Raw genomic sequence first — 14,492 nt, 5'->3', positions numbered from 1 at the left:
TTATATTCTCCAAATACCCAGACCAGAATTCTCAGCCTCCATGGGTAATAGTAATAGTGAAGCTGTTGGAATTTCAGAAAGTTGCTTGATCAGGTTTGGAAGATCATGTGGAACTCCAGTATCGGGTAGGAATTGATACTAGATTTTCAACTTTTGTTGCTCTTTGTAGTCCATCTTCATACCTCCTATGCTGAATGACTTTGCCAAAAGCTTAATAGTAATCCTTGTGGGGGGGGGGCAGGCTACACACAGAGACACACAGAAACACACACAAACACAAACAAAGATTGGCGACAATGTGTATAGGCTGTATGTGTCCTGTTAATGTCCATGATCAAATGCAAGAAATCCTCAAGAGATAATTTTCAAATGTAAAACCAACAAATGTTTGGAATTATTGGAGGGACTAGGAGCGACTCGTGGAATTGTCAATATTCCTTGGTGTACTAAAGAAATCTACTTGTTTTGAAGGACCACTGGGTAAACTCAAGTTTACTTCAAAGGATTGGGGTGGGGTGGATGGTTCTAACAACCAGACTTTAAAAAAAATCTATATTTTAATGATTTTGCATAAATTTACCAGGGAAAGAAATAGTTGATATCTCATTTCCTCAAACACCTTGAGTTCACCAGCATCATACACAACTTTGATGACACGATGTAGACCAGAAGACCTGCCATAGACCTACTAGCCTTAATATTTCCCTTGCCGGTGCCAGATAGTTAAAGAACTGGGGAATAAAAAAAAAAAATCAGTACCCATAGTCAGTTGATACCCTGCTTATAGAGTGTTGAAGAGTAATTATTGGCAAAAAGGGGGGAGGGTCAGAAAGTGGATGGGAGATTCCTAGAAGTGTGTGCAATTGGCTAGCACCCTGAAAAGGAGCACTGAGGTGCAAAATCTGTTTTCAACACAATATGTGTTTCCTAATGCTTTTAGAGTTGGTGTAGATTACCTTGGTATATTTCCTTCTTCTACTCAGTGCTGCAGCCCACATTCTGTTTGCTACTCTTTACATCAGACTGCAGTGAAGGCTCCCACATGTGTGTTTGTGTGTTAGTTCTGCTTCCACTATGATGATGCTACATGAAAAAGAAGCACTACTACAGTGGCTAACTGGTGATGAGACTTCAATCAAGATTCTTCATTATTCCAAAGCAAATGACTGGAAAGAATTCAGTGCCAATTGCAATAATGTGAAACTATCAAGGACATTTGACACCATATGAAGGCACCCACAACACAATCCCAAATTGATGGATCCTTACCCAAAAGAAAGAGCCATTTTCCCTTCCTTGGCAACCTCGACATATGTGGAATTTTATGCCTTAAAGTAGCATTTCTATGCCTGCTTTTTTCTTTCTTTCTGGGGTTGCCTAAACTAGATTAGAGCCAGAATGTCTGCCACATCAGCACATTTTCATGGCTTGCTTTTGCCAAGGGCTGCTAGACTTTCTCCTACAGATCTCCATAAACTAAACATCCCTGAGGAGGTACATGTCCACTTATTAATATTGGCCTAAATCTCAGTGTGGATGCATTCCAGAAATGTTTTTTAGTGTCTTTCCCCTTCTTTATTCAATCCACCAATCAAATCCAGCCATGATGAGCCCAGCCAAATTCTGAGAAGGACATAGTTTGTAGTTACAGAAGACTGTGTATCTTCAATCTCTTGGAGAAGAGGCAGGAAGATTGTAGGTGATGTGTATGTGATTCCCATCTATAAATCTGAGGCCAAAGCTGCAGGTTTCAACCACCCAGTGGTTTCCTGATACTGCTGAGACTGCCTTCCTCCCAAGTCTTAAATGTCCAGATTAAGGAAGCACAATCAATCATTTCAAGTTCAGTTTCTAGTTTTTTCCCTTGATTCTAGCTTGGCTGTGTCATTCTGTCAAAAGCCATGGGTTCCAAAGGCTTTGTATCAGTTACAACAATGTCTTCTCCAAAGGCCTCTATGCATTTCTCCACAGTTTTCAGGATAATCTGTAACCTCCTGTCCAATGCCAAAAGGTGGGCTTCGGTCAACACGGGGGCAAGACGGTCTTGAAGGAGGGACTCCCTCATGATATCACTGAGTTTGTAGTCTGACTTGGCTAAAAGCTGCAGCCGTAACAAGGTGGTCTTCTTTATTCTAAAGGAAAGGAAAGATAGATTTGAGTAAATCTGTTTATGAAAAAAAGACCCTCAAGATCTAAGCCAGCGGTTCTCAACCTATGGGTTGCGACCCCATTTGGGGTCGATCGACCATTTCACGGGGGTCGCCAAGCAAGGCTGTCCGCCATTTTTTCCCCCTTTTCCGGCGGGTGCCTTACATCCCTTGGGCTGGGCCAGCTGGTGGCCCAGCCGGTGGTCAGCCTGCTCCGTCTCTGCCGCTTGCCAGCTACGCCTCGGCCGGCGCAGGGGGCGGCACCACCCAGGCGGGGAAAGTCCTTGACTTACGACTGGTTGGGTAGTCCTCGACTAACGACCGGTTTAGTCCTCAACTTACGATTGGTTGGGGGTCGCGGCATTAAAAAGGTTGAGAACCACTGATCTAAGCATTCTTATTCATATTTGAAACCTCGGTGTGTCCAATTTATAGCTGAACACTTGATATATAATGAAAAACTATTGCAGGCTCCTAATTTGCTACTTACAGAAGCCTTGAGGCTTTTTTCTGGAAAGGCCAAATCTAAAGAAGTCCTCTGTCTAGATCAGGGGTCTCAAATTTGCAGCCCACGGGCCGGAATGCATCACGTCACAAAGACATGATAGGTCACATGACGCGATCGAGTTTGACACCCATGGTCTAGATTATGGGTGTAAGGAGTTATTGGTTACTTTTCTTGGTTTTTATTCTGGTATAATAAAAGGTTTGTTCTCTGTTTGATGCTGCTCGGCCCATTCCCTATCAGCCTTTTTCATATTTTCCCATTTTAACATATTTGAAAAATAAAATAAATGACACAATGGGAAAAAGAAAATGAGAAAGGACACAGTTGACGAAAGGAAAAATATTAGTAAGTAAACAGCATTTACAATTTTAAAACCACTACAAAACTGTAAACATCCATTGATTTATGTTATTTATATTATATTAGTATCACCATTTGTGATTACCTGAAATAATTGCACATGATCTTCTAAAAAAGTAAAAGAATCATAAAAGATAAGTATGAATACTAAAAAATAATTAGTAAAAATCAGTGCATTCCCTCCCATTACATGTGACCAATCCATAACTGCAAGAAGAGATGAATAATAAATGTTGGAAATGTGGCACAGAATACCTTATCATATCTGGTGGTCATGTTAAAAAATTAAAAGCATTGGAAGGAAATACACATTATTTACAAAATTCTTTAAAAGAAAGCTTGATCTGAATCCTCATGGTTAAAACACACACACACACACCAAAAGAACTCCTACTCTAGAAGTCTTTCAAGAACAAACAAGCAAACAAATAAATAAAAGAATCTACTGAGATATATGCTGTTAGATTTAAGGTCAACAATATCATTTTGGGAGCTCAAACTTGAGGAATATGTAGCCATAGTAAAATTAACACAATATATCCAGAATAGATGTTTGAGTAAATTGAAGCAAAATGAGAAGGATGAGGGGGGACATGATAGCAGTGTTCCAATATCTCAGGGGCTGCCACAAAGAAGAGGGAGTCAAGCTATTTTCCAAAGTATCTGAAGGCAGGACAAGAAGCAACGGATGGAAATTAATCAAGGAGAGAAGCAACCTAGAACTAAGGAGAAACTTCCTGACAGTTAGAACAATTAACCAGTGGAACAACCTGCCTCCAGAAGCAGTGAATGCTCCAAAACTGGAAGTTTTTAAGAAGAGACTGGACAGCTATTTGTCTGAAATGGTATAAGGTTATCTGTCTGAGCAGGGGGTTGGACTTGATGACCTCCAAGGTCCCTTCCAACATTATTATTATTATTATTATGGCTCATCGCACAGTCAGCCAGATGTTCAGACTGGATTTGGCATTTTGTCTACCTATCGAGTCCTTACCCAGGATCTGGGATAGGCAGATGTGGATGTTTGACGGTATTACAGATATCGTCGCAGGATGGAAGCAGTTCCTAATAAGGCCGCCTTTTGCAATTGACTAATAGCGAATTTGTCAATGCCAATGGTGTTCAAGTGGTGCTCCAGTTGTTTTGGGATTGCACCCAAGGAGCCTATTACTATTGGTACTACCCTTGCTTGCTTTTGCCACAGTCCTTCTATTTCTGTTTGTAGGTCTTTGTATTTTGTTATCTTCTCCATTTCTTTCTCGTCTATTCTGCTGTCTCCAGGCACTGCCACGTCCACTATCCAGACTTTTTTGTCTTTCTTATCGACAATTGTTAAGTCTGGGGTGTTATGTTGCAGGTGCTTGTCTGTTTTAATTCTGAAGTCCCAGAGAAGTTTAATTTTATCATTTTCTATGACTTTCTCTATTTTATGATCCCACCAGTTTTTGCTTACAGGCAAATGATATTTTTGGCAGATCTTCCAATGCACCATTGTTGCTACTTTATCATGCCGCTGCTTATAGTCAGTCTGTGCAATCTTCTTGCAACAGTTTACCAGGTGGTCCACTGTTTCTTCATCTTCTTTGCATAGGCGGCACTTACTGTCTGTTGCTGTCTTCTCAATTTTGACTTTATATGCATTTGTCCTTAAGGCTTGGTTTTGTGCAGCCAGAATTAGTCCCTCGGTCTCTTTCTTCAATTTTCCTGCTCTTAGCCATTGCCAGGTTTTATTATTATCTGCTTTCCCAGCTATTTTTTTCATGTATTGGCCATGGAGTGCTTTGTCTTCCCATGCCTCTATTCTGTTCTTCATTTTGGTCTTTCTTGTAGGCCAGTTTGGTCTCTCCAGTAGTCAGTAAGCCTTCCTGATATACTAATTTCAGTGCATCTTCATCATTGTTCTTCAGATATTCTTCCAAAGCCATTTTTTCTTCTTCAACCATCTGATGTACTTGTAGCATTCCATGCTCACCTATTTGCCTTGGTAGATAAAGTCTATCAATGTCACTGCGTGATGAAGGGCATGATTCATTGTCATTATTTTTCTGGTCTGCCTATCCATTGCTTTTATTTCTGCTTGAGTCCAGTCCACTATTCCAGCTGTGTACCTAATGACTGGGATTGCCCAGGTGTTGATTGCCTTTATGGTATTTCCTCCATTGAGTTTGGATTTTAAGATCTTCTTCACTCTCTTGATGTATTCACCTCTAATCTTTTTCTTGACTTCAGTGTGCTTGATGTTGTCAGCTTGAAGGATACCCAAGTATTTGTAGTACTCTTCCTCATCCAGACTCTTAATGTTATTTTCGTGGGGCATCTTGATTCCTTCAGTTTTCACTATTTTTCCTTGTTTGATAGTAAGTGTGGCACATTTGTCCAAGCCAAACTCCATTACAATATCTTGGCTATATATACGGACAGTGTTGAGCAGCGATTCTATTTCAGATGATGTTTTTCCATACAGCTTCAGATCATCCATGTAAAGGAGATGGGATAGTCTGGTAGATGTTTTTGATGTTTGATAGCCATGTCCTGAGTTATTCAGTATTGTTGACAGAGGAAACAGTGCAATAACAAATAGTAATGGTGATAATGAATCTCCTTGAAATATTCCTCTCTTGATATTAACCTCTCCCAGCTTCTCACCATTGATCTGCAACTGTGTCTTCCATTGTGCCATCGATCTTTGCACAAATTTTCTGATGTTTCTACTGACTCCTGTTATTTCTAGGCACTTGATTATCCAATCATGTGGCAGAGAGTCAAATGCCTTTTTGTAGTCAATCCATGCCACATTCAGGTTGGTCTTCCTTCTCTTGCAGTTTTCCAAGATCATTTTGTCTATTAGGAGTTGATCTTTTGTTCCTCTGCTATTGGGGCGGTTTTCCTTTCTGCTCAGGTGGAAAGAGATTGTTTTCAACTAGATGCTGTTGTACTGCATCAGCTACCACACCAGTTAGTAATTGAAAGTTGTTGGTAAGCAGGTAATTGGCCTGTAGTTGCCTGGTGTTGCCCCTTTTGCTGGATTTTTCATTATTAGGTAGGTTTTCCCAGTTGTTAGCCACTTTTCAATTTCTCCTCCTTGTAGTATATTGTTGAACTGCTTGGCAATGAGTGGGTGTATAACAGTTAGATGTTTCAACCAAAACCCATGCAGTTCATCTTCACCTGGTGCTGACCAATTTTTGATTTTCTTGCTCTTTTTTCTACCATTTTTGTTGTTATTACTAGTTCTTTCATTTCAACTTCTGTTTTATTTGCATCCACCTCTTTTAACCAAGCCGCATCCTTGTTGTATTGCTTTGGGTTATCCCATATCTGCTTCCAGAACTGCACTGTTTCTTCCTTCTCAGGTACTGACTGATTCATTGCAGTTTCTCCATTGATGGATTAGGTAGAAACGTTTCTGATTGGATTGAAATTGGAGGTTCTGCCTATAGTTTGCAATTCGAGCTTCCTATCTACTGATTTTCCTGGCTATAGCTGTTATTTGTTGCTTTATTATTTCCAGTGCTTCCTTGATCTTCCTTGTTTCTAAGTGCTATTTCTTGATTAGGTATTCTTTGGTCTTCTTGTTCTTCAGCTTCTTTTCTTTCATCTGTTCTAGCTTGCTTGCATGTGATCTTAACTTGCTGATCTTATTTTCTAGTCTAACCTTCCATTTTTCTGGTGCACTGTTTGTTTGTTTTTCTTCTTTGTTGATTTTGCATCCCAGGTATTCTGTTATAACTGCAGCTGTGCTGTACATTTAGTGATTGTTTCTTGCAGTGAATTGGTGCTTATCTTGATATTGCAGTATTTGCATCTTTTAATGCTTGGCTAGCTGTTTCTTTGGAACAAGCTTCAATGCAGGCAGCCTTATTCTGTTGTTTTTGTGCTGTTCTAGATGCTCAATTATTCTTTGTTTCAATTCTTTTATTTCTTTAGTTAGAGGGTTTTGTTCTTCCTGAGGAAGAGGTGCCTGGTTTCCAAATGAGAACAGTTGTATATCTCTACTGGATTCCTTCACTGCCAACTCTCCCTGGTTTGCCTCTACATTCTGAATTACTTCTGGTAAGGCTTTGATTTCTTTGCCCTGGGTAAACCTTTGCAGTTTGCCCAATTCTGTTTCTGTGAATATTTTATTTCGTGTTATAAATCGGCGTTGATCTGCTAGTCTCTGTTCTGTTATTTCTGATTCTGGATGTTGTTCTTTCCAGAACTGGTGCATTCGTTTTAGAATATCCTCTTCTTGTTGGACTTGATCTGTAGTAACAGATCATTATTTCTTTGTTTTCAATCACTGTGTATCTGTGACGGGTAGACACCTTTTCTTCCAGTAGTCTGCAGCGCTGGCCCTGGTTGCTCAGCAAACAGTCCTGAGTCCTGTAACCCATTTTTCAACCAGATATCCAGAACTCCAATATTAGTGGGACCTTGTTTTGTTAACCCGGGCCGTCCCGAGCCGGTATGGCATTCTGTAATTTGCGTCTCACCATATTTTTTATGGGAGAGACACTCTTTGTCTGACTCCTCTGATGAGACCTGTCCAGTATGGTTGAACCTCTGGCATAGCTCTCATCTTCCTCAGAGTACACAAGCCCCACAACCACGTCAAGGTAGTGTCTCACTGGGGGATTATTATTATTATTATTATTATTATTATTATTATTATTATTATAGACGCTGGCTATGCAAGAAAGGGACTCTCCTATCTATTACTTGTCACATAGCAAGAGAATCCCACAATACTTCCACCACAGTTTTTAAGGGGAAAATATTGGCTATAACGACAATAACCATTAGCAGTTTTAATGTTTCTGAATGATTTAATGTAATCACCCTATCATCCTTTTAGGAAAAGTTAGGAAACATTTTTGGCAAAGAAAAGGTGATCATTTCAGGGTTGGGGGGGACAAAAGCCCATTTAGAGCGTACAGACTTGAAGGGCATTTAAAAGATTTAGTGGCAGCCCTATAATTATAAACCAGATGGATTTGCAAGGTGTGAGTAATGAACCGCTCTTGAAACCAGACCTGGAGGCTCTATATATCTCTATGGTTTCGGATGATGCTTTTGGCATTGGCTTCTATAGAAATTTAGAGGGGACATAGTGGAAATTGGTTAGTTATGCTGGAGGAAGAAATCCAGAGGATGAATAACTCTTTGTCCAATTTCTTGAAGGACTAGCTGTTGATTTATACGAATTAATAAAAGAATAACCTGGAGAGGAAACAGGCACTACAATTTATGAGTAAATCCTACACCCCAAAATGACTGCAGGGGGACACAAAAGAAATGGATGAAGTTTTGATTCCTTTTAGAAGCCGATAAAGTCTTAATGCTCTTGACAGGGATCAAAATGAATGCCTCAATTTCCTTGTGCTTTGATGAATAGCAGGTTTGAAAAGGAAGGGGTGTATATCCAGTAAGGCAATGAAATCTTGGTGATTGCATGCAGCTTGGAATTCATTGTGGTCTGAGTTTAAAAAAATTAAAAATAAATTTTAAAAAATAATTATTTAATTTGCCATCCATCTCATAGCAAATGAGTCCGGGCAGCTAAAACAACTGCAAAATAATTTCATTAAAGGTGCTAGATGTTTAGAAATCAACCCAACACACACACAAACACACACAGAGAGACAGTTGAACAAATGTAGCATTGCCCAAGGTGTGAGACCTTTTTTTTCCTGGTTCTTCAGGGCTCTTCACTTTCCAGATGGTGAATCTGGGAGATAAAGAGGAGTTGGGAAAATCTTTTGGTAATTGCTTCATGTGGACTTCTTGAACTTGGCCTGCTTTATTTAGCATCGTTAGGCAAAACATGTGACTACTTGCTTGCTAGCTCCCCAGGCCACAACATGTAGCCTTTCTATTTAACTAGACTGATGTGGAAAGGCAAGTACTTACATGCAACACTGTTTAAGTGGAGCCAAGATGGAGATCTCATCGTGGGAATGTTTCCCAAATCTGCAAGAACAAAGAAGTAAATGCCAGTGTTAAGGGCATAGCAAACAATCCAGGATGCTGGAAAAGAATGTCTCTCAGAATGATCAATAGGAGACAAAGGCCTGACTTGATACTGACTGGAATTTTATCTAAAATCCAGGCCTAGAGAGTTGAAAGAAGCTTGACAGAATCAACAGATGGCAGCATCTAGCCAACGTTGGAAGCTAAGCAGAGACAGTCTGATTCATAGTTTGGTCTGGGACCATTTAGGAATTGCAGGGTTGTTGGCCCAAGTTGGAACGAAAGAAAATATTCTGGAAAAGGATGTGAGAAACCACTTCTTTAACACTGCCAAGAAAACAGTATGAAGCATAACCGAAGGGTGTGTTTACTGTAGGAAGCAAGCCTTATCTCTTGCCTCTTGACTTCCCAGTCAGCCTCTACTATAATTCTGGCCTTATTGTATCCAAGGCCAAGGACAGAGGTGCCACATTTTTGAAATCATAGCTTCAGCGAGCTCCAATATTGCTAACCCCATCTGAAGTCACTTGACAATCTATCCTGGGGAGGGGTGATTCGGTTTGCTGGTTTGCTGCACAGCCTCGTGCCGCTAGTCATGCAGCCTCTAGTTTCATAAGCCCAAATGTCCTACGACAAGAGAGGTGACTTGCTGGTGAACCCAGACTTCCATCAATCCCAACCCCAAGGACTGCGGATGTTGAGAGTGGCAATCTTGCAACAACTACAGAACTAGCCATTGCCTGTCCTGCTCTAAGAGAGAGAATTTCCTACGCTGCACTGATATTCATATGTGATATTTCTGCTCTGAAATCCTGCTAAGAAATCAGTTACTAAGAAATTATGTAACTGATTGGAAATACGCACCTGTATCCGTATGAATTGGTTTAAAATCAGTTGCAAACTACATCCTTTGAATTGGATCAAGTCCCTATTTCAGCACTGATTGACTACCATTCCTTAATTTTATTCTTCTGATAGTGTTCTCTCTCCCTCTCTCCCTCTCTCTCTCTCTCTCTCTCTCTCTCTCTCTCACACACACACACACACACACACACACACACACAGAGCTGCCTTGGCTTCTTTCTAAGATCTTGTGAATAGTACTTCACTATATATGCTCAGCATTTCTTAATAAATATCTTTAGTGCTCTGGGTTAAAATTAATAGTTTCTCAGGTTCCCCAGAAAGACCTAAGCAGCTTAAAGCCAATACAGATTGCAGATTATTGGAATGCTCTTGTCAGGTGCATTGATTTCCATTAATAGCTGAAAAGCTCAGGCAATATCAAGTCAGCATGTGTCTCATTTAGTCCTATCCTGCTTAGAAAGACTAGGGCACATGTATGAGATCCATGAAAAGATGGAATATAACTTGCCTTTTCTCATATTTGGCACACTAGCTAGGGTTGTTAGTAATTGTGGTTCAGCAATATCTGAAGTCCACAGGTCCTCCAGCAGGAGCCATAATTCAGCATTGTTCAGCATCTATACTGTTCAGCATCTACATGACACTGTTGAGAGGGGCCATCTCTTTGCATAGGTTCAGGTATCAGTACTACTGAAATGATAGTTGTACATCCCAAACCCAGGATGAACAGGAGATATAGTCTAGGCACTTTGCATCTTGGTATCAGGAGGTTTCTGTACCCACAAAGTCTCTGAATGGATGGAGCCTGAGGCTTCCCATTTGGACTCTAATAGTCATCAGGCAATGAGATATGATCTTGACAGCATCACATGGCTAGGGTGAGTATTTACTAAATATCACCAAACCGATGATATCTGCCTCTGTGTCAATGAGTGACTTCATCCTGTGGCGTCATGTAGACATTAAACATGAGAGTCAACAACTTTGAGCCCTACAGTTCAGGAAATTTAAGCTTGGCTTTTTCCCCCATCAAAGCTGACTGAAACTGGCCATGGAGAAAGAAGAACTAACACAATACTGAACCTTTCACTCTTAGCCCTGTTGTCATTCCAGAAGGATACTTCATGATATTGAAAGTCATTGAGAGATTGAGGAAAACAAGGACCAGCAGCACGACTATCCTGGTTCTGCCAGAGATCATCATCAAAGACAATTAATGCAATGTCTGTATTGAGTCCTGTCCTGAAATTCAGTTGAAGAAGTCCAGCTAATTCATTTCCTCCTTCAACCCTCTAAAGGTACAACCTGACCATCTTCTCAACAATATCCTCTAAATCAGGGAGCTTGGGAGACTATGAAAATTGTCCATGTCAGCAATGCCTTCTTGAAGAACAGGGACACCAGGACCTCCTTCAAGGCAAGCAGACCCACCCTCCCCCTCAAGGATTAATTTACTGATCATACAGACCCAACCATATTTTTGTCAAATTCAGAGTTGTAAATTCACCCTTCCAAACCCAATAACTGAAGTAAATACTAGCCAGTAAACAAGTTTGATGGAGTTGCCCTTCCACACATGTAGAAGGTGTCAGTTTCAGGAAGGCCAAAAGGCAATCTACAGGTTTGATATGCAGCTGGCTACAAATCAATTCCTGGCCTCTTCAGGGACATCCGGAGAAGCTTCTGCCAAATTCCCTGGAGATGCAAGACTGGTCATTATCAACATTCCAGGACAAGAGGATCAAACATTCTGGCATAGTGCAAAGGAACATCAATTGCACTGTAAGCAGCCTGAATATAGCTAATTTATTTCTGCTGCAGATGGACCTGGCCAATTACAGCTTGTCATGAAGTAGGTCAGTTTAAGGCAGTTTCTAGGTCTCCTCCCTTCAAAGAAAGTGTGGAGGAAAAAAATGGGAAGGAAACAGGGCTATCAACTCCTAAGCAGATAGGAGCCCTGTTTTAGTTTAACTTGGGATTTTATCATGCAGTATTGTCTGACTCTAAACCAATAAGTTATGTCTGATTATATTTTTGCAGTCTGTAACTGAACTCCAGTTCTATCTGGAAATTGTCAAGGCCAGTGCTTAGGTGGGGAGAATGCTGATAATGGATAGTAGTTGCCTTACCCTCTGGCATTATCCAAGTGAAGCAAAAAACCCTCATCTCCAAACTTTGTAAACATCTCGTAATGATGGCGGTCCATGTTACCTTTCAGAAGACAAAAAGGAAGAGCATGGAAAACAAACGCATGCAGACCCACTTCCAATATTTAAATACAGAAATCAGCCTGGATCCATAGATTAAGAACTGCTGATGAGAGATATCAAACCCTTTTAATGTGAGAGGACCAGCAACTTAAAAGAGCTTACAGAGAGCTTTGGGGTCATGTAGGCTGACAATTCAGGATGCAGATGCAGAACTGGTTTCCTTAACATGGATTGATTTACTTTATTATGCTTTCCTTCTTAATTCAGCTTGCAGCTGTGCTCAAGTGAACATCTGGAATTCTTTGGATGGGGTTTAGAAATGGACTCAATTTGAGTTCCTGGTTATACACATGTATTAATGCATGAAATGTCACCATTTTCTCCCAGAAATTAGCATGACTGTCAGTATAATTTCATGATTGTCTGTTCAGAGGAAACCCTTTTGAGTTACTTTAGATTTACAGCCAGGTCAGTGTGTATACACAAGACTGCAGCCTCATTTGTTCTGTAGTTCTGTTAATGTTGCATGTTGTGGTCAATTAGGCTTTACTGCTATGCTGCAACCCAGCTAGAAACCACCATTAACAGGAAAGGTTATTAATCTTCAAGGCACCTACACTCCGGATTCTATATTAAGACTCCAGGCTTTTCAACTATTTAATTATTCCTTCCTCTGAGTGAACTCAGCAGAGGTAAGATATGTGGTTTCCCAAAGAGGCCAAAACTTTGACATTTGAAAGTCTGGTAAAAGTGTGCAATATTCTTTTGCCCAGCTGGACTGCTTTTCCTAAGTAGTGCAAATTTGGGATATATAGCATGGGTCTCCCACACTCCCTGGTCATTGCTTTTACATTCTTTTGATTTAAAAAATAAGGTATTTCCTGAGACATACACTAAGTCCTGCATCAATGCAAAAAAGTCCTATTATATTCAATAATTCAATGCTTTGTTAGTATATGTGTATCCAATTATCTAGGGAGAAAAAGATACCCCCCCCAAAAAAATTGTGGAGCTAGAAGGCATCTTGGGAGGTAAAAGCAATGATGACAAGCAACATTACCCATTTGCCTTCTGAAGACCATCCAGGAATGGCAATCATTTTCCAAGGGAGCTCACAGTAATGTCTCAAAATTCCAAACAATTGGCTGGAGACATTGCTATCCATTATAAAACATGTTTGTTGCCTGCTGCCAAATTCTGGAAGAATACACGATGGAAAGCAAAACATTTAGAAGGCTTGTTCTGGCATGTGCCTATGTGTGTGAGTTGTTAATATGGAGACAAAGCGAGCGTAAATAATTCAGCACATCAACATCATTGTGAAATTAATCCATTGGAATGGACTAGTAGTAGACAAAATCTCATGCCACAATGCATCTGGCATTTTTTAAACTGCCATTTCCATTTTTTAAACTGCCAATATCTAAACAGGAATGGATGAGTGAATGAATGTGTAGCTTTTTTCCTTTTGTATGACTATATAATATTCAAAGCACAGAGAAAGTATAAGAATCAGTACTCCTGGGCTGGGATCTGAGGAAAGAGACTACAGTTTTAATATTTGCTTTTGCTATGTTTCTATCCGATGTAATTTGGACATTGCAGATAAACAATAAAAACAAGCCAAGCACAGTTTGAATGCTAAAATGATGGACTAAGCCAAGAAGCTCCTGGATGATCTGGGGCAGTCATTGTTTTTCAATGAGAATGTTGTGAGGATAAAATAGAACTAATTGTGCAATGAATCAACTTCTGCTCTTGGAGAAAACATTAAAAAAAACCCAAATATATTGCTTTCCTCTGGACTGTTGATATATTGTTTGTTGTTGTTGTTCAGTCACTAAGTCGTGTCTGACTTTTTGTGACCCCATGGACCACAGCACACCAGTTCTCTGCCCTCCACTGTCTCCTGGAGTTTGTCCAAATTCACATTCATTGCGTCATCCAACCACCTCATCCTCTGCCATCCCTTTCTCCTTTTGCCTTCAATCTTTCCCAACATCAGGACCTTTTCCAATAAGTCCTGACTTCTTGTTAGGTGGCCAAAGTATTTGAGCTTCAGCACCTGTCCTTCCAAAGAACAACTACAGTAGGCTTGATTTTCTTTAGGATTGACTGACTGAATCTCCTTGCAGATTCGAGAGCCTTCTCCAACACTAAAATTTGAAAATCAATTTTTCAGTGCTCAGCCTTCCTTATGGTCCAACTCTCACAGCCATATATATTACTACTGGGAAAACTATGGCTTTGACTATATGTCAGTGATGTCTCTGCTTTTTAATGTGCTTGCCATAATCATAGTTTGCCAAAGAGCAAGCATCTTTTGATTTCATGACTGCAGTCACAGTGGCAGTGATCTTGGATATATAGGATAAGGATTTTAGCTAACCCCCTCCACTCTCCACATTGAAATCAGAGACTTCAGCTCAGAAAACCTGGAAAGTTTTG

At 40.2% G+C, this 14,492-nt stretch overlaps 1 protein-coding gene across 2 annotated transcripts in view; it reads right to left on the bottom strand.

The window, feature by feature from the left end:
- Positions 1–544: 544 nt before the first annotated feature.
- FAM20A (FAM20A golgi associated secretory pathway pseudokinase) overlaps positions 545–14,492 on the bottom strand; it is a 59,901-nt gene continuing 45,953 nt past the window's right edge. The window contains exons 9-12 of one of the 2 annotated variants that reach the window (XM_039325457.1): positions 13,105–13,241; positions 11,964–12,045; positions 8,908–8,967; positions 1,993–2,132 (exon numbers count right to left, since the gene is read on the bottom strand). In XM_039325457.1, coding sequence (XP_039181391.1) covers positions 2,131–2,132; positions 8,908–8,967; positions 11,964–12,045; positions 13,105–13,241 — 281 coding nt within the window. In that variant the 3' untranslated portion in view covers positions 1,993–2,130. Of the gene's footprint in view, positions 2,133–8,907; positions 8,968–11,963; positions 12,046–13,104; positions 13,242–14,492 lie in introns of both variants that reach the window. The other variant, XM_039325456.1, reaches the window with a different exon arrangement.

This window comes from Crotalus tigris, unplaced genomic scaffold (assembly GCF_016545835.1).
Source record: "Crotalus tigris isolate CLP2741 ecotype Arizona unplaced genomic scaffold, ASM1654583v1 scf7180000024337.5909745, whole genome shotgun sequence".
NCBI classification, from domain to species: domain Eukaryota; kingdom Metazoa; phylum Chordata; class Lepidosauria; order Squamata; family Viperidae; genus Crotalus; species Crotalus tigris.
Note: the sequence above shows the minus strand (reverse complement) of the source record. Positions and strands in the feature narration are given on the sequence as shown.